This window comes from Corapipo altera, unplaced genomic scaffold (assembly GCF_003945725.1).
Source record: "Corapipo altera isolate COAL_440 unplaced genomic scaffold, ASM394572v1 60, whole genome shotgun sequence".
Classification (NCBI taxonomy): Eukaryota; Metazoa; Chordata; class Aves; order Passeriformes; family Pipridae; genus Corapipo; species Corapipo altera.
In genome coordinates, this window is record NW_020884912.1 from 4,119,697 (window position 1) to 4,139,467 (window position 19,771).

Consider the following 19,771-nt stretch of genomic DNA (forward strand, 5'->3'; position numbering starts at 1 on the left):
TGTGTCATATTAAGTAATGCTGGGACCTAAGCTGAGCACTGTAGCATTCTAATGAAGTGAAGAGATAAGAAAGCACGGAACAGAAACCATTATTTTTTGTACCATAAATATTATGTGAATGTATACAAGCAAGTTTTTTTCCTGTCCCTCTGTTGAATTTATTTAAGAATAGTCACTGCTCTTTTGTTGTCAGGGAAGATGAAACACTGAGGTTAAAAAACCCCCACATCACATTTATCTGTTTGTTAATCAAAAATGTGAGAAATTCATGTGAGTGATGCCCCCTCTCAGTGAAGCACTTGACAGACGTCCACAAGGCTTATGATCCAACACCCACAATGGCAGGTGCCCTCCTGTCTTCTACTCATCTACTCTTGATTTCTGCCTCTGCTTTTTTTTTTTTGCCATGGTTTAGGAAAGGATGTAAATAAGATTCATAAATACTTAACAGCACAAGTATGTAAAAATCTTTTTTATTACACGCAACACGCACCATCTGTTTGGGAATAGTAAATAAATGAATTAAGTTACTGTTTTCCTGTGAAACAAAAGCCTTCTTTTGTCACTAAACATGACAATAATATACCTTCTTATCTCATTTTGTAAATGAGTAGTAGCAGCAGTAACAGTAGTAATAAAACAACTGTCCTGATGGACAGAAGAGGGGCAGCTAAGCTGCTTCTAAGTAGACACCTACCTCCAAATCCTCCCAACCAGCTATCTAGCTTCCCACAGCACCTCCAAAAGCTGAAACTCCAGCAAACTATTGACAAATTCGATTTTCAGGTCGCTTATTCAGTCAGTCACAAGTGTTGAAGCAGATTATGTAAAAAAGAAAAAAATTGCAATTGCTTTTCTTCCTCTCTTCCTTCCCCACTGCATAAACAGAGTAAGAATGAGAAAAAAGCTGTCGGCAGTGAAGTCACTATAAATTTCCCCATGGCTCTGTCACTCATGAGCTCAGGAACAACTGGCGCTGCCCCAGCCAGGCAAGGATTTCTCGGGGATTTCAATGAAAGTCGCGTAACCCTTCGTGTCTCATTTCTAGTGATGGAACTGATAATAATTGCCAACTCCTATCAGGAAGTACATGACAATACATTTATCCTCCTTTGTAAGGAGTTCTCACATCAGATGGAAGGCACGACAGATGCACAAAGCACAACTATTTATTTTTAATAAGACATAGCACAAACAACCAATGGCAGCTTTGTTAATATGTATTTTATCATTGCGAGTGATATCTTCCTTTGGAGGGAACACATTGTATATACTGATCTGCTCCTACGGAAACATTAAGTCAGAGAGATTAGTTTTCTGTAATCAGTTGCCACTTTATAAACCTGAGATTACTAAAACAGAAAACGCAGCCAAAAAGCCAAATTATGCACTTCTATGGTTCACACACACACAAAAAAGTGAACATGAGACAAGGTATATTTTATATGCAACAGCTCATTAATTTTAAGTGTCGTGGGAACCCTGCCAGTTTTACCCTCTGAGTAATTATCTTTTGTCTTAATTTGTAAGATTCTTGAAAGGGAGAAGAGAGAAACAGGAGAGAAAAAATGTTCAGTCTCACAAGAAAAGCTCAAAAAAGCTTAAAGTCTGAAAACACAATAAAAGGAGATGTAGATGCAAAACAGTTCTAGCCCAGCTGTCTCTAGTTAAACAGTAGATGGTATCAGTTTCTATAAAAATCAGTGTTTGTTTCTTCCAACACCTACATAACCGCTATATCCAGATAGATGGGTATAAAACCTTTCTGCAATAGTAAGTTCTGAAAAATTCACAAACATATTATGTGAACAAGTATCAAAATGTTCACTTGGGTAATTACAAAACACTACCACAAGCCAAGCATTTAAGGGAGGGGGAACCCCCAAGACTATGATTTTGTTCTCATCTGACTAAAAATGTTGAAGCAAGTTATTTTGACGATAAGATATTTAGTACAATACAGAAAGTAAGATGGTTCAGTGAAAAGATGAAACCATCACGAAAGCCCAAAAATCCCCCCCAAGAAATCTCATTGTTGAAGAGTAACTGATGATAAAACAAACACACACTTCTCAAGAGAAACAGTAAACCCCCAAGCCTCTGCAATAAATAAAATAAAACTCTGAGACCAAATCTGATTAAACAATGAAATTATTACTAATTCTTTTGTGTCTTCTTATGCATCAAATTGCATTCTCCTTCACATCTGACAGCTTTTAAATATTTCTGAAGCACTCTGAAAATTAGAAAATATGTAACCTTATGCTTTACTAACCCCAGATGCATGTATGTCCCAGCTACAATCTCCCATGTTAGTGATAACTCTGACAGGCGCAATATCCAATGTTCTGCTCCCTTTATTTCCTTGCTAGAGTGCAGTTGACAAAGGTTTCATCCTTGAAGCAATAATTTCATTAAAAAATAAACAGAAAAAAAAGTCTAACCCACATGAGTGGTGAAACTAACATTCCTGAAGCAGAAATCCTTTGTACTCTTGAATTATGATTGTTTTATGCTACCTTAACCAACTCTATATTTCCAGAACAGCTTTTAGTTAAAGGTAAGAGCACTACTAACACATAATTAAAAGCGCAAGTAAATTATTAGTGTTCTGACACTCCAAATAGAATAAATCCATCTGAAAGCTTATTCTCAAAATGCTCCTCCTCCAAAGCAATTACTATTATTATTAAGCTGAAACAGTAAGAGTCCCGGAGTGAAATATTTGTGGACCTTTTGGTTAGCAGTGATGATCAAACGCAAAGAAACTGAACCACTACATTCACAACTCACAAGCACTGGGGGTTTTTAAACCACTGATATAATTTATGGTAGCACAGGAAAACCTTATGGCAGGCGTGATCCCCATGGATGCATCACAGTGCTCTCTGCATCAGGGGAACTAGACCCCTGGCACCAATATTCACGCAGGATCCTATACAGGGACTTCGGGGTATCTCATTTGAAACCGTGATAAAGAATCTCTACAAAAACCAATGCAAACTGCAAATCTTGTGTGGACTAGGTGCAGCTATAACAATGTCTAAAAAAATTTTTGGTCCAGGAAAGCCACAGATGTGCTCAATTACTACAGATTAACTAAGCATTTACTACAGGAATTGACACTGTAGCGAGCGATAAACATAACATGTTTTCAGCAATTTTCAGAAGTATTCCTACAAATTAATTTGCACACAAACATTTTACAGGATACAGCCAGCCAGCCTTTCAGAAGCTAATTTATAATACGTGCAGTAATCAGGCTTTCACTGTGTAAGCAGCAGAATTACTTACTGGACTAGGTTCAGACAACTGTTGACTCCATGGGCAAAGCTTTCTTTCCCAAGCCCTCCTGGAGATTATTCCTGCACTTGATATGCTTTATACTTACGATAACTGGGGAAGTTTAACATGGACAGAAGAGTACTGAACCCTTCTGCTGTATGCCAGTGTCTGGAAGACAAAGGCATGTGAACCACCCATGTACACATACGCTGCATGTTGCAGATCTAGTGCTCCATAAAGCAAGTGATTGCGCATTCATAAAACCATCCAAAACAGAGAGGGAAGATAAGAGTGAAAGGGAGAAGTTTTGTTTTTAGAAGGCGAAAAGGGAGCCTTGCCAATATTGTGAACCCGAGCCAGCTATTCCAATGCAAACCTCATGTTGTTACATAGATCGTGTTTGGGAAAGAGATGTAATATTAATCAACTTTCTGGCATTAAGTATCCGTTACTGTACAAAAACATTCTTGCTCTGGCTTTAATTCAGTTTTAAGTCACTGTGAAAACATTTATGTGGCTCTCAAACTGAGTTAAAGGACCCAGGCAATAATTCTTTTCCCCTCCCAAAGGAACTAAAACAATCATCTACTTCCATAAAACACAGTATTTTAATACTGCCAACTGTTTTCCTTAAATGTTGGGTATGTTCGGACTTCTATACACCATTTCCAGAGAAAGAAGCTGTCTTCTGGAGCCCCTCAACCCACTCAGAGTCAGGAGCAAAGGCATACTTCAGAAGAAAAGGCCAACACAACATCATATGAGAACATGTGGTACTGCTCCTTCTGCACTTCTCCGGAAGTCCTAATGCAACACAATGCAATTTCTCAGCGGACAACACCGCGACAAAATTTCCATAGCTGCATGCTAACAGAAGGCAAACAGGAGAACCATGGTAGGCAGGTAACACTGAATTTCTTTTTGACACCATCAATAACACAGTTGAAACCCTACACTCACAGGAATACATTAGGCCAGTGGGAGCAGAGCTATTGGTATGAGACACCACGCCACTGTTTGCAAAAATTCAATACCAAGTGTCTCGTCTCAGCACAAATTCATTACTCTCACCTAACCATTACGACACAAACAACATCAAAAGGGTCACTCACTAAGCAGCAAGTCCATACAAGAAGTGTCTGTCTGTTACCACGAGTCTCACACCAGGATAACAATTCAATTTTTTTCTGAGCAACTTCCAGCTCCCCTATTCTTCTCCACAGGTCATACATCTAGCTACTGAAAATCCACAAATCCCCAAATGTGTTGTGCCTGATTTGCATATTTAAATATGTAAATTACAGCAAACTGGGTAATTTTCGTGTTACATATTTTTGCAGAAAAATTAAATGTGAAAAAATGTTTATTGCAACAATTACTGGTTCCATGGTATTTCAACAAAAGGCTGTAAATCATCAAAATAATTGCCTACCCATTAACTATTGTAGCATTCTGCCTGAAATTTTCTCATTCTGCATTTTAGCTGGATGCAAAAAATATTTTTCTTATAAATGTTTACCTCTTCAGGATTTATTTCACTAAAAAATATGTGTAAGCCTAAGCCTCTGCCTTATGTACCCACCCACAAATACCAAATTTAGTTAAAAACAAAACTAAATAAAGAATTGCAACCACAAATTAAAATTTTCTCACAACACACTCAAACAGTAATGTATGTAAAATATATGCCATTTAAGCCCAAAAAATACAAACACTGCATTGAACTCTATCTTGAAATAAGAAAAATGCTATCCTGCATCTTCTTTGTACTACTACACATGTAAGGAAATTACTCTGCTAAATTATCCATTGCAAATTGAGAAGTGAAACATTCTTCTGTGTTTCTAGTGAGTAAGACAGCGCTAAAGCAGAGTATAGTATTTCTAGCAATGCCTGCTTACTATGTGCTACTGCCAGATCTTGTTTTGAAATTTGAGCCCCAAGAGGGAAAATAAAAAAGGCCTATACAATTTTCTCCCCTGCTCATTTCAGCCAAAAGTCATGCAGAGAAGTTTTTATCTCACCATGTTCACAAAACACAGCATGAACCAGTAACCATTTCTGACCCATAGGTTTTCTGGCACACTGGAGTTGGTTTGTTCCAGTTAAGGAGACCAGATTTGCCCTCATGCAGAAGTCTGGTTACAAATGACGATGGCTAATTGTGTTTTCCTAGATGTAAATTAGAACTTAATTGTCTGTGTCAGGCATCCAAAGACAAACAGGACTTTCCCAGGTATGCTGGCCCAGATGCGCCTTCTCTCCACCTTTGAGCTGCTGTGCTGGTGTGAGAAACATCTAATTCTGCAATCATTCTTCTTGAGAGAATTAGCCAACCATTATAGAGGAACTGTAGCCTCCTGCATGCAATTTCAAAGTTGTCTATGCAACTGTATCTGTGTACACTGCTCCTCCTGAGGCACTTTTCCGATCCACAACCCTTTTAAGAGTAATGCCCATCCTCTTTTGCTCTTGTGATGGGACCGATAACCCACCAACTCCCTAACTGCATCTTCCAGCTCTCTAACGCAGCCTGCCTAGAAAAACATTTGGCACCTGCAAATATTTTTCTTCAGGAGCCTGAAGAGAAAACCTTCCATTGTGCCACAGAATGAAATCAAACTAGGATTTATTTAGTTGTGAGGAATTCAAAGAATTAGTTTTAAAGGAACAGAGATCCAAGCCTACCCTCTTACCTACAACTTGGAATTTCCTCTGAGCAGCAGGGATATGTAATTTAGACTTAGTACCTCCCTGGAAAGACTTGCACATTGTTACATATCCTTTTACACACTCCCATGAATGCAGGGGAAAACACTTCTCCTGCCAAACATTTTACTTTGCTCTTTAACAGCTGGATATGTGTGCAGCAAATCAGAAGTACTATGAAAAGAGGATGAAAAGGCACAGGTAACAATTCAGTGCTTTAAATATATCTATGTAAGCAGTAAGGTTGGAAGGCAACAAGTCAGTTGAGCTAATTACATCTTGTGCAGCAAGCTATGCCACGTGTTATACGTGCTTCCCATTCATACTTGGGCGTTCTCGATTGAGTTAGCTGCCCAAAAGGTGTCTCAACAGGCTTGGTTATAACAAACAGTTTGGTGTGCAACCTTAATAATGCCCTATATTGGGATCAGAAGAGGATATTGACAAATGACTTCGCCCAGAAAAGTTGTTCTGGCCCCCATTTAGTAGAAAGCAATCATCTGACACTGTCTAATAACATTAATCAAACTCTGGACCTTTGTTGTTGTATGTCATAGCAAATGCTTAGCATTTTCAGGTCCAAAGTGCTTGACTACACATTGTATATTAAAAACAAAAGACTTTAATTCATTAAAAATAGACTCTCACGCTAGATTAAGTTCATTTGCTGCACCCGTCCCTGGTCTGCCTTTGTGTGTGGTCTCATTTAAAACAGACACACATGAACCAGAACCTACTTTATTCACATGAAACAAAAAATACTATTGGCTGTCAACCAACATAACAGACACTGAAAAATGGGAACACCCCTGGGTAAGGAAATTTTAATTAAAAAAAAAAGAGAGAGAAGAAGAAAAAAAGAAATTACAATGATGAAGAAGCAGCAGCTGCCTTCTCTGGGAATTCCTGTTTCGTCACCTTTGTCAAAACATCTCACATTGTCTCCTATGTATTTTATAAAGGTCTTTTGCAGCTCTATTAAAGTAGCAGCTTCATTCACTCTCACTCTGATCTATATTGATAAAGATTATGAAGCCATTAGATGGCTCATTATGTTTGCCTTTACTTACCCCCAATTAAGATTTCAGGTGTCTCCAGTTTTGAGCTAATTTCAAAGTGTCTGCCATCTGGGACATTCTCAAGGAACATGATGAGCTCCTTTTGTAATGATATATCACATTTAAAACTCTAAGGGAGCAGTTCTGTTACATGCAATCTCATTTTCCATATGTAGAGTTTCGTGCCTGTTATTCTGGGGGGCTTATTTAGAAATCAATCCTAAGTGCCAAGTTTTGATCTATGGCTAGTACAGCATTAAAGCTCCTGGTCACAGCTGACAGCTGAAATGCTATTAGACATAACATCCGCACGCAATTCTCCAAAAATTGTTCACAAAAAGTGAGTTTTTGAGCTTGGGTGTGCAATAAAACCAGATTCAGACACAGTCATGAAAAAAAATTCTGCCGTATGTAACAAAGGCACCCTTTAATAGAAAACTCCCTTTTGAAAAGTGGAGATGAGGATTAGCACAGTGAAGTAATTGGGATCTACTAATCTCTTCTTCAGAGCAGAGTAGCATGAACGAACAAAAAAAAAGCAAGCACAGGTCACAATCATCCCTCAAAAAGTGCACTGTAGAGAGACCTTCCTCTCAGTCCTCCTACTAAAAGGGGATGAGCTGAAGGGGCAATCCCTAGAAAGAAAGATTTTCATGGTAAACTAATACCAAAAAAGGGAACAGAGAGCGCAGGCTACATTTTGAAATTATGTCAAGCAGAGATGGCAAAGAGTTATTATAATACAAGACCTCTTGCTGGAGAGAGAACCACAACACACGGGACGTTGGCATTACAGTGGAGCATTACAGCATGCTTAAAATTTTCAGCATGGTTTTTAGGTCTTCCATTCTATGCTAGGTGATGTTGCAATACACACAGATCCATTTTTCAAGGTATGGCACAAGGACATGACACACTGTGTAATGAATGCAGCTGTTACTGATTTGCAAAGAAATAACTGACTTGAAAAAGTTTTTTCCATAAAATCTTTCAGTCAAGAACATGAATGTAATATCTTAACTGAGTGCAACTGTGGTCTCAATACTGCATGGGAAAAATTAAGTGTTGCCAGTGACATGCATTTTGATATCACTTATGGAGGCTTGTATTTTATTTAGCTTTGATAAAATAAAATTATTTGAAATTAAATGGTGGACACAAAAAAGCCAGAGAGGGTGACTGTGTGTCTATACATATATGTGGATGTGTGTATAACTCCAGTATATGTCTATGTATGCATATATATCTATCTGTCTATCTAACTATCTCACAGAATCACAGGATTGCTTAGGCTGGAAAACACCTTTAAGATCCTCGAGTCCAACTGTAAACCTAACACAGCCAAGTTCACCACTAAACCATGTCCCCAGGTGTCATATCTACATGACTTTTAAATACCTCCAGGGACAGTGACTCAACCACTTCCTTGGGCAGCCTTGACAACCCTTTCAGTGAAGAAATTCTTCCTAATATCCAGTCTAAACCCTGCCTGGCACAACTTGAGGCCATTTCCTCTGGTCCTATCGCTTGTTACACGGACAAGAGACCCCCACATTTACATATGTGTGTGTGTGTGTGTGTGTGTGTGTAAAATTCCAGCCCTGCAGTTATAGTTCTGCTATAGAGTTCAGACTGTCAGAAGAAACAGGTTAAGGCACACGATGCTAACACTACATCTCACTCCATCACTTTCTCACTCAGATACAGAGGAACAGAGAAGGATTGAGCACATTCAGCTCATGTATGTCTTTACTAGGGGTGTAGGAGAACAGCACTATTTAGGACCTACCTTGCCCATTTGGTACTTGTTTATGCGTTTTTCCTTTCCTAGGGGTTGACTGGCATGATGATGAAGCATTGTTTGTGGCTGTTTTTGTGTCTTCTGTCTCCTCCTCCTCCTCTTCTTCATCCTCATCATCCTGAGAGCTTCCAAAATATACCATGTTGCTGGGCAGGGCTGGAGAACCTGATCATTATAAAGAAATGGCCCATCAGCATCATTACATTCACTTACTGATCTAACCATATTGATCATAACCTACTTTAGTGTCATGCATAGCAAGGGAAGAGAGGGACTCAGAGATGGAAGGTCAAACTAGTGCATGACTAACTAGAGGGTTTTTATTTATTAGTTTTTACCAACAGGATACGCATGTGAAAAGCGGGGTTCTCCCCCCCTCAAGCACATTCTATTCATACTTCAGACAATCAAACAGTCTTGCTATAAGCCCTAATTAATAGCTTTGTGTATTCAGGAAAAGGACTAATGCACATGCTTAATTTCAAATGCGTGCTCAAGTGCCTTACTGAAGTCTTAACACACAACTAGAAGCTTACAGCTTTTCCAAAAAAGAAGAAAAAGGAAAAAAAAAAAATCTGCACCATGGCAATATTTTTAGGTTATCATTACAATAAAGCATTAGCATTTAAACTTCACAATGCTTTGAAGACCTCTACAGCACTGCACACAATATTTTGCAGCATTCTGCAGTGTGAAACAAAGAGAAAAACCAAGACACTGAGATGCTTATTTGCCTAGCAGATTCCTGGCAAAGGAGAAAAAAGAGCAAAGGGCTCCTGATTCCCTGTGTGCTCCTCTTGAGGATGTTGCTTCTCTTGATTACTTCCCATGATACTCCCATGATTTTTAAATGTACAAATACTGCTGACAACTAATGGACACTTTCCCTTGTGCCCAATATCATTCTATTGAAAATGAGTCTCTGTCTATCCCCTGGAGGGACACGTGTCCTAGGAGCCTTCTACTTACTCCCAAGGAAAGAATTTTTGGTAAAGAAAGGGAAAAAATAGAGTCAACAGATGTGGATAATGGCAACTCATCGCTTCAGTTAGTTATTTTCCTGTAGTTAAATAAAACAAAAAGACAAAGAGAACTGGGTTACAGACCAACAACACAAGGTAGTGGCTATTTGGCTGGTGCTTCCTTAGGAAGCACTTCTGGCTTCAAGCTCTTCAGAACTGCAATTCTGTGTTTTGTTTGGTTTTGAGCTGTTGGTGTTGCCATTGCCAACAACTAACTAAAGCTTTTTTGGAGGGTGCGTATTTTTTGCTCCCACCAGCTTTGTACAAAATACTTGTAACTATAAAAATTACATTTTAATGAATGGATACCTAAATATGGCACAAAAACTGGGATGGGTTGTTTCTGTGATGAATCATCCTTTCCTAACTATACTGGTTTTGATAGGGATGGAGTTAATTTTCCTCACAGTAGCTGGAATGGGGCTATGTTTTGGATTTGTGCTGGAAACAGGGTTGATAACAATGGGATGTTTTTGCCCATTGCTGAGCAGTGCTTGCACAGCGTCGAGGCACTTTTTGCCCCTATTTTTCATGCTGCTCTGCCAGCAAGCAGCTGGGGTGCGCAAGAATTTGGGAGGGGACACAGCCAGGACATCTGAGCCCAACCGGCCAAACAGATATTCCAAAGCATATGACATCACTCTCAGCAATAAAAGCTGGGGAAAGAAGGATGAAGGAGGGGGGGACATTCAGAGTAACAGCGTTTGTCTTTCCAAGCAACCATTAATATGTGATGGAGCCCCGCTTTCCTGGGCATGGTTGAACACCTGCCTGCCAATGGTAAGTAGCGAATTCCTTGTTGGGCTTTGCTTGCAGCTTTTGCTTTATGTATTAAACTGTTTTTATCTCAACCCATGAGTTTTCTTAGATTTGTCCTTCCAACTCTCTCCTCCATCCTGCTGAGGGGGAAGTGAATGAGTGGCTCCGTGGGGCTTAACCCCCACCTGTAAAGACCTTTGCTCTTGGCCTCTATAAGAGCCCCTTTGGAACTGTGGCTGCCTCTGGGAAAAGCAGAGAGAAACTCCTCACCAGAATCCTGTGCTGTGCATGAGTGGTGGCCCTTGGACAGCTACGAGAAACACTACAGCAGCACCGAGGGTATGATGATTCTTCCCCCCCAAAACAGTGTACATATTAATCCATCCAACCTAGTCATAAACGTATGGACACATATGGCTATCCTAGGGGGAAAGGCTTTTGCATGCCACAACCTACATATTTATATAGACTAATGACCAAATTAAGAATGCTGACATATTTCATGGCATGGAAGCTGTAGCAACTTACAGAAACAAAAAATCTTTCACATTTTTTATGCAAGTGTAGAACTTTTTGGCACACTCAGAGCAATTAACCATAGCAGGTAAAAGGTGGTGAAAGGCACAGGCACATTAATTCTTCTGCTCAGAGGGGAGTTTTAAGTCTCAACAGCAACTAACTAGAAGACTCTAAAACAGTTACTCTAAGATAGTGCTACCTAAAAAATAAATTGGTTTTTTCTTCCATCTAGGTACCCTATGTGTAGTACGGATTCAGAAGCTGGACACAAGAGCATCAGTTCTTAGCAGAATCTGAAGTCTGACATCATCAGTGCATTGACAAATGATGGCATAAAAGAAACTCCCTGTTAGGAACCCTCAAAATTAGATTCAAACACAGACTGAAATCTCCCTATTATAATTAGAGAAACAGTCAGAAAATTTATCCTTCTGAGACACTAAAATAGGAGACTAGATACAGTGTCTGATCTCTAAGCTTCATCTTCCCTACAATCTAAAGCTTTTTTGGCAGTAGCTTTCAACAGCTACCAGCAAAAAAAGTATCATCTGCAATGCAAATGTTGTTATTACAATAGCAATCTTTTTTTTTCCTTCCTTTTTATTAAAGCACAGAATAAAATATAGTGCTCTGCCATTCTGCTTAGAAAGGAGGGAAAGTCCTACCAAGTCTGAGAGCAGGCACAAAGTTCACCTAACTCCTGGTATTCAATTGTTGTAATCCCAGTGCATAAATCTTCTGTCAGAATGACATTTTTTAATTCTTTCCCATCAAGAACTATGAACAACAATGGTTAAACTGAATTCCTGGGACAGCTGGGACTGCTCGGGAAGTATATTTCCAGAGAAATTAGACTAGCAACATCCAATAACACAGGAGAGTCCTGCTAACCCTCTTTTTATTGATCTAAGTGCTCTGCAATATGAGACCTTGGAGAAAAGCTGGCGTTTAGTCTGGGTCTCCTCCCCTCCTTCTCATCAGCTTTTCCTACATATTTATTAAACTTGACTTGCCAAACAGAAGGAAAGAAAAAAAGTCTGGACTTGCACATTTTTGTTCTATTTAAGCATTGTTATGGATGGAAGACGCTGAAAAAAATCTAAAAGCTCTGAGTTTTCTTGCTTATATTTTATATTAAAACTATTTTTATCATCATCTTTTATAATATGATTTCAGTTCTGGAACAGCCTCAAATAATTTGTTCACAGCTATGTGTTAAACTGGTTAAAACCATTTTCACTTTAAGGCTATGTATCTAAACATGTCCAAAAGGCTGAGAAAACACTGATTTAAAATATTGAAACAGGCTGTTCAAGCTCAAGATACTACAAATTCCCTTTATGAGTAAACTGAAGGGAAGACAAGGCTGTAAGTATACTGTGATTTCATTCAAACTAAAAGAAAGACAATTATGTTTATTAGACAACACCTAACTTGTGGGTGGTTTATGTGCATTGCTGCTTTACACCAAGATAAGAGCTAAGAACCCTCACTCAAAACTCCTCTTATGGAAATAATACTCTGACCTAATGACTGAAGAACTAATGAAACTCATACGAGCAAAGCTGCACTGTAAAGAACGTAAACTATGTGATCACTCACCTTCTTTATTATAATAATGATTCTGTCCTAAATATGCCTCATCCTCTCTGAGACCAGACAGGATGTGCATATGATGCCACAGCCTATCTCTACAGGGGACCCTATTTGCTACTCAAAACTAATATAAACAATACTAAGTACTGTTACTGTAGTCATGAACGGTCAAGACCACTGGAGATGCGAAGAATGTGTGCTCAAGAGTTGGTTTGTTTTTTCCAACTGTATCAGTTGGTCAAATAAAATATATTGCCCTTCCTCGTAAATCTTGTCTATCTTCATCACAAGTTAAGAACATAGTGGTTTTCCTTACAGTTCAGAGTTGTTGCTCTCAGGTTTCTCCATGTATAACAGATATTTATCATGAAAATGATGTATGTTTTACAATGAAAATTATGTATGACAGCCCTCCAAAATGGTATGAGAATAAGGAAAAATGCAGGTTCGCCAGATGCATACATACACACACATGAACAGAACATACAGTTGTAGGCATTTCCTTGATATTTTAACTTTACAGAACACTATTCTGCATGGTTTTGTCTTTGCCTGGATGCACTCAGCAATAGAAACCCACAGGGCAGCTATGCTGGGTCCTTCTTGCACATATTTGCCAGCCAGGCAGTAAAAGTGAAGTATTATTCCTCCTCTTCTTCTTGCCCTCACTAGCACCAAAGTATGATTCTCAAAGCCTACCGAGGGCAACCTAAAGAGTGACATTAGAATTTAATCAATAACCAACAGCAAAAGAGAAGAGCTGCAGTGCTCCAGACAGAGGGCAACATCTGGGCCTGGGAGGTGGTGCCTGCCAGGTCTCAGTACTCTAGGTATATAATTCCCCATTTCCTCGCTTTCCATCCCCAAGAAAACAGCAGAAAAATCTGTGAAAGGGTTATGAGAGCCTGTGGCTGTATTGGATTTTATAAGTCTCCTTCTGTGCTGGGAGCCCCCAAGTTGTGCAGGCAGCTGCTACCATGGGCATTGCAGTGGATGAAGGGGGAGAGCAGAGGAGGAGCCCTGCAGCACCTAGGGAAAGCACATGAGCAACCCTCCACATAGAGGAACCCACCCTGCCATGTACCCGATCAGCAGGTGCCTGAAAAGCCCGCTCACTCAGCAAATCTGATGGCAACTAGAAATTATATTTGACTTCTCACCACTTATTTAGGAGACATTTCATACAAGGAACCATCTAGACTGTTAGTAGCTGTGTGGACATTTTTCTTGGCATCAGAAACAGTCTGCAGAACATCTACCTCCATCTGGCCTCTTGTTCTTATTCCGGTGCCACCACCTCAACTGTGGCAGTATAATTTTTTTGTGAGGCCATGTGGTGAATTGGATCAGGGAACTGATTCAGATTAAAATCCCAGACTAAGGAAATTAAAGTCCATTAATAAAGCTGTAACTGTAATGTAATGTTACAAGCTCTCAAGAATAGATTTGGAAAATTTCTATGCACACTTTTTCTTATTGAATGTGTAGCATAATATATCACTTTATGTTATGAAACAAAACATTAAATGCAGTATGTTTCCACTCGTGTAGAAGCTGCACGTTTTACATTCTGTCCTGATGATGTCTAGGCACACAATTCCTAAATGCTTTTCTTTTCCCCTCAAGACAGCTGATTTGTTTTGCATCAGTATTTGCACAAAAGCATGTGCCATCAGCAAAGATCTGGATAGGCAATTGAAAAATGTTGGGAAGGAAGGAGAAGCCATGGCAGAAGCAGTAAGCTGTAAGAAAGAGCATACAGCAGCAGCAGAGCAGAAGAAGGGAGGGGCTCAGATGGGCTGGGGCTGCAGAAAGAGGCAAGTGGTAAGAAGTACATAGCAGATGGACACAAGATGCAGGAGCAAAGGGAGAAGGAAGATACTGAAAGAATTACTGACATTCAATAGTAACAAATACAGCAAAGCAGGAAGGACAGTCCTGTTAAAGCTGCTCAATACAAGGTATCTATCTGACAGTGCTGTCGACCTGCTGCCCTCATCTGGACATGTGCCACTCACCCTTTCTTGTTCAACAAGTCTCACAGTAGAGAGCAGAAAAGCTATGCCAAAGCCAGGTAGAAACCTGGAGGGAACTTCCCAGCCCTCTTCCCCTCCTCCCAGTCACTGGGGAAAGGCCAAATTACCAAAGCTGGCCCTCATAGTGCTATTTTGAACAATTTTTTATGGCTTTTTGAACAATTTTTAAACAAAGTTCCATGGCTGACTAAGGGATTGCAAGCCATACAGAAAGCCTGGACAGCTGACAGAACCCCAGCTACCCTCTCCTCACTAGAGAGCAGGAATTACTGCTCCTATGATAAGATACCACTGTGTGTGGTAAATATTGAGAAAATCATTAATGGTGAGTTGTCCTTTTTAGAATCACTCATCATGGTTACAATGAGCTATGAATTATTACAAAAAGGGAGGACAGTTGGCTCTTTAAAAAAATTAGATTTTAAGTATGTTTGGCAACTGTTTCCATCAGAATCTACAGTTTCATTATTGAAATTCTCTCTTGAGTATTTTTGTCTTCCCTCCTATTGTGAGACCACACAAAAGAAAACCTAACTATGTAGGAAAAATGATTACCACAACTACACACAAAGTGTGGTATAATGCATATGAAAGGATGACAAATGTATTTCATGTCCTCCGTTATAATAATTTGATGCTTATAGAACAGTAAGTACAAAGTAAAATACTTTTTTTTAAGTCATGGTGCTGCTTTTAGCAGTTTTCCTGGAAATATACTACCCTTTCCATATGAAAAATTCAGGCTTTCTACTACCAGTAGGCAGAACTGATGCTTACACAGCCTGTACACACAGATGCATTGACCTCAGCAGCAAGTGCCTGATTAACAGAATAAACTATACTCTTTTTCAGCCATTTTATTTGACTAATGATGTTATTAAGGGGTTTTTTTATTATTGTTTGATGAATGTGTAGTTTTCCCTCCTAAATTACGATATGTTTTGTTTCTCATTAAATTACATTAACTTTTGTCTTGGACTAGCTAAACGCATTAAAAAAACCTCTGAATTTGGATCTGAAGAGTGGAATCAGAAGTATGGAACGTGCATGTGCTTTGCCAAAAATACTATTTCATTACTCTTCAGAATTAGCTGGCAGTGTTTCTGCAATATTTACTGAAGTACAAACCAAATGTTTTCATCTGGACAGGATTCAAGCCCTGGTATGTTACAAACACAACAAAAATCATCTCAATCCAAGAGCCTTCTCTGTAATTTGGGCTGTGGTTTCTGCAAAATTGGAGGATTCTTCTCCATGAATTATTTACGCCAACTCCCCCTCTAGCTCCTCTCTTTTTTTTCCTCCTAACAATTAAACATAACCCAGATGTGCTTTGGAAAAATCCTAAAACAATTTAAGACATCAGAATGATTTAAGCACAAGGTAGGTCAAGGTATGTGGGACTTAAGCCTGCCCCAATAAATACATGGCATGCCAAGCCCTACAACAAGCCACGTCCAGAGGTTTGGCTTCTCCAACACGCAGCCTCATTTTGTGGCTGTATGCAGGTGGAAAAACCTTGCCTCTCAAATGCTCCTGACTGTGCTGGCATCTCAACGCTTAAAATTTAGGGGTCTGCTTCTCATTTGTTGTATGTCCTACTTATTACATTTTGGCAGGACAACGCCAAGTCCCTGAAGTGTAAACAAATGTCATTTATGCCCACACTTTGTGGTTGTTTTACCAAGCAAGGCTAAAGGAGAACAAACTGCATAAACTCTAAAGGAAAGAGCAATTGTACTTCACTTGTGAGGAACAACCCCAGAGGGAGCTCCCTGGTGCCTGAGCGAGTGGGAGGAAAAGGCCATCCCAAATACAGAAACAAAACAGAGCTCAAACACAGTGATGCCCAAACTCTTCCCTCCCCTGTCATTGCACGAATCACAAGGTGCCTAGTGTTATGGCTAACTTATCAACTAGTGTAGCAACATAAAGCCCATTTTCTTCTCGGTCTGTTCTTTGAAGAGTAGTAGAGCTAAAACCAAAAAGCCAAAGAAAATTTTTCCTTTTCAAGGGAAATGGAGTAAGGGTGGGGAAATGCATGAAACTCTGGTCGGAAAAAAAAAAGGTTCACTTTTATAAATTTAACAAAACACACACACCAGACTAATAGAGTACTCAATATTTAAAAAATCAGGAGTGCTTCTCAGATCTACGATTCATATCCAACAATCTCAAGGCAATTTACCTCCACTAACCTGACTAGATTTTACAGTGTACCTCAAAACCAACCCCTTCCACATACACTTCAATCCCCAACTTTACATTCCCCTCCAGCGTTCCCAAAAAGCTACTGTTTTATATCTAAGAGATCCTGGGCCCCATTCCTAGCACAAAATAAGTCTTTTGGAGAAACAGTGAACCTATGGTATATTCACAGGTTACAGAAGGAGGCTTACAGTTTTCTGGTTGGCATGAAGAGCAGGAATTGCCTTTGCCAGAATACTTTACACTGCCTACCTGGGCAGCGAGGTTTTGAACTGCTGCTGCCATTGCAGCACTCAGATTTTATGCCAGTAGCTCATCCATAATCACCATCCCGCTAGGTTGATTTTACACAGACTTAAATATTTATCCTCATTTTACAAAAAACTAAGCAGCTTGCTGAGGGACTCAGAGTGAGTCTGTGGCAAATACAAAGACTAAACCTCAAGATTAGTCTCCCATTTCAGTCAGTTAACTTCATCCTGTGGCTTTTTGCAGAGGTAGATATTGGAATCATTAACATCAGAAAGGCACCCAAAAACTGGAAGAGCAAGAAAAAACTTCGATTCAGCTGTAGTACTACACACAGGATACTCTATCTTGCTTCAGCACCTCTTAAATATCCCAGTGGACACACAGTGATATGAAGTAACATTTTCATGTGCCTAGAGGTCTGGCCCTCCAGCAGCACTCTATTCCCCTGGGAAGGAATAATGCCGTGGTGGTGGTCACTAGGCTCTCTCTGTGTACTTTACACATCTTGCTCACTGTGAACCTGCATAATCACTTCTTCCTGCCAACAGTGATTAAATTACTCTTGTCCTAAACCACCATGAGAGTTACTTACTAGTTCAGAGCAGGATATTCCACAGGTGGCCTAAATGGTTGCACATGAGAAATATCCTATATTCTATACTTCGATATTACTCCTAACTTTAAAAAATAACTTAAAAATTGTGAGATTACAGTTACAAAATGCAAAGTTATTTTTATTAAATGGTTTGTGCAATTCAGATTTAACAACCTGAAGTTTATTCTTCTCTTTTCAATCCATTCTAAAATTTTAATTTCAAATACTAAATGATTGAACAGCAAAATCAATAAAAACTCTTCTTCCAACAAACTATTGTACATCTGCATGTTGTAATACTATTTTTGAGTTACAGAAACTAACCCAGACTGCAAAAAAGCTCTTTTTTTTTTTTTTGGACAGCATCAGCATTTCATTGCTTTGCTTCCAGCTGAATAAACTTCTTGAGCTATTGAATCTGCTTACTCTGATGTGGTGAGCATGTCTCCACGGTGGCAATGTGCTCCCTGGGAAGGCTGGTGCTTCAAGAATGTGACTGATGCAGTCAGCAGCTCTCAAAGTACAGTGTACCTATTGACAATGAACTAGCAGGCAAACATATCTTCTGCCTTGTTAAAAGATACAGTTGTTTTCTAACATGCCCAAACTCAAGAGCCTGCAAGTTTTGGTTTTGGGGTCTCTCCAGTTGTAAAGGAAAATCTTTGCAGGTATCAACTGACATCTATTCAACCTCTCCTATCAAGACTCCAAGAAGAAGACTGGGATCAAAGCTCCTTGAGCCTACCACCCAAACACAGGTGTTTAAAAGAATAAAATGTCTATTTAAAAGCAAACTGTGAGAAGACTGGAGCACTGGGAGTTAAAAGTTACTGAAGTTCAGACAAACATGCTATAGTGAAATTTTTTATTTTGATTTTGCCCTATTGTAATAAATCATCAGATCATTAACTCAGCACAGTACTCAAATAAAAAGAACAATCACACTTTTTGCAGAATAGAAGAACCTGAAAACTCAATTTCTGAGATCTCAATTAAACCATCTTTATTTAGGAATCCCTGAAATTCTCTAGCATGTAAGTCCCAGAGGCTCAGTTTAATTAGAAAATTGATCATGGGAAAACTTCTTAAAATGTAGTCTCCTAATCACAGCCTTCCTGTTATCAACTTTTGCCAAAGATCTATTGCTCCCAGGGAGTTGTTTCTCCTTCCTCCTTTAACCCGTTATTATTTGACTCGCGATATTTTAACCCGTAAATAATTACAGAGTGCAAAGGTAGCTTAAATGCACTGTAACAGAAGCTATTAAGAAAAATATGATCAGAGGCAGAAAATACAGTAAAAGTGAAAGCTGTTGTACAACCACACAGAGATGACACACTTGTATCTACACGTTGCTGAAAGATACTAATTATGCCTCTGGTAAAGGGCATCCGGGCTCCTTCAAAGAAGCTATTTAAAGATAAGAACACTGCAGACAAACACTTCAGAGATATCTGTGCTATTCCCTTCCTTCTTCTGGAAATTCTAGGTCACAATTTAATAAAATAAAAAAACTCCACACTTTTTAAAAAGAAGGATTTTAAAATAATAGAAGGCAGGGCAGCCTTGCCAAGTCTGGTCAATTAGATGTGTTCCAGGGTGCTCAGGTATCCATCAACTGTTACAGCTTTTTCACTCTGCTCCAATTACCTTTCAAGAAGTAATTAGTACATTGTATTATCGAATCAAGAGTTTAAAAAACAAACTAATTAAAAATATGTCTACAGCCTAAGTATTCTGAATAATGAAACCAAGCAGGTCATCTTGGTTAAATTATTTCCCTTTGAAATTAGGGGGGCAGGTACATAAAAATTATTTGAATCATTAGATTTTCTTACATGTAGCAGGACAGCTAAATGGGACTTCTTCTCCTTAGTATGGGACCTTACACATGTCAAGGGCCTTTCTTCCACACTGTTGCATGATAATAT

The 19,771-nt window shown here is 39.2% G+C and overlaps 1 protein-coding gene across 4 annotated transcripts in view; it reads right to left on the reverse strand.

The window, feature by feature from the left end:
- The window catches only part of JARID2 (jumonji and AT-rich interaction domain containing 2), a 215,967-nt gene that overhangs the window by 37,759 nt on the left and 158,437 nt on the right, over window positions 1-19,771 (reverse strand). For all 4 annotated transcript variants that reach the window (XM_027654200.1, XM_027654202.1, XM_027654201.1 and 1 more), the window contains exon 5: window positions 8,842-9,018. In XM_027654200.1, the coding sequence (XP_027510001.1) occupies window positions 8,842-8,995 (154 nt within the window). In that variant the 5' untranslated portion in view covers window positions 8,996-9,018. The remainder of the gene's footprint in view (window positions 1-8,841; window positions 9,019-19,771) is intronic.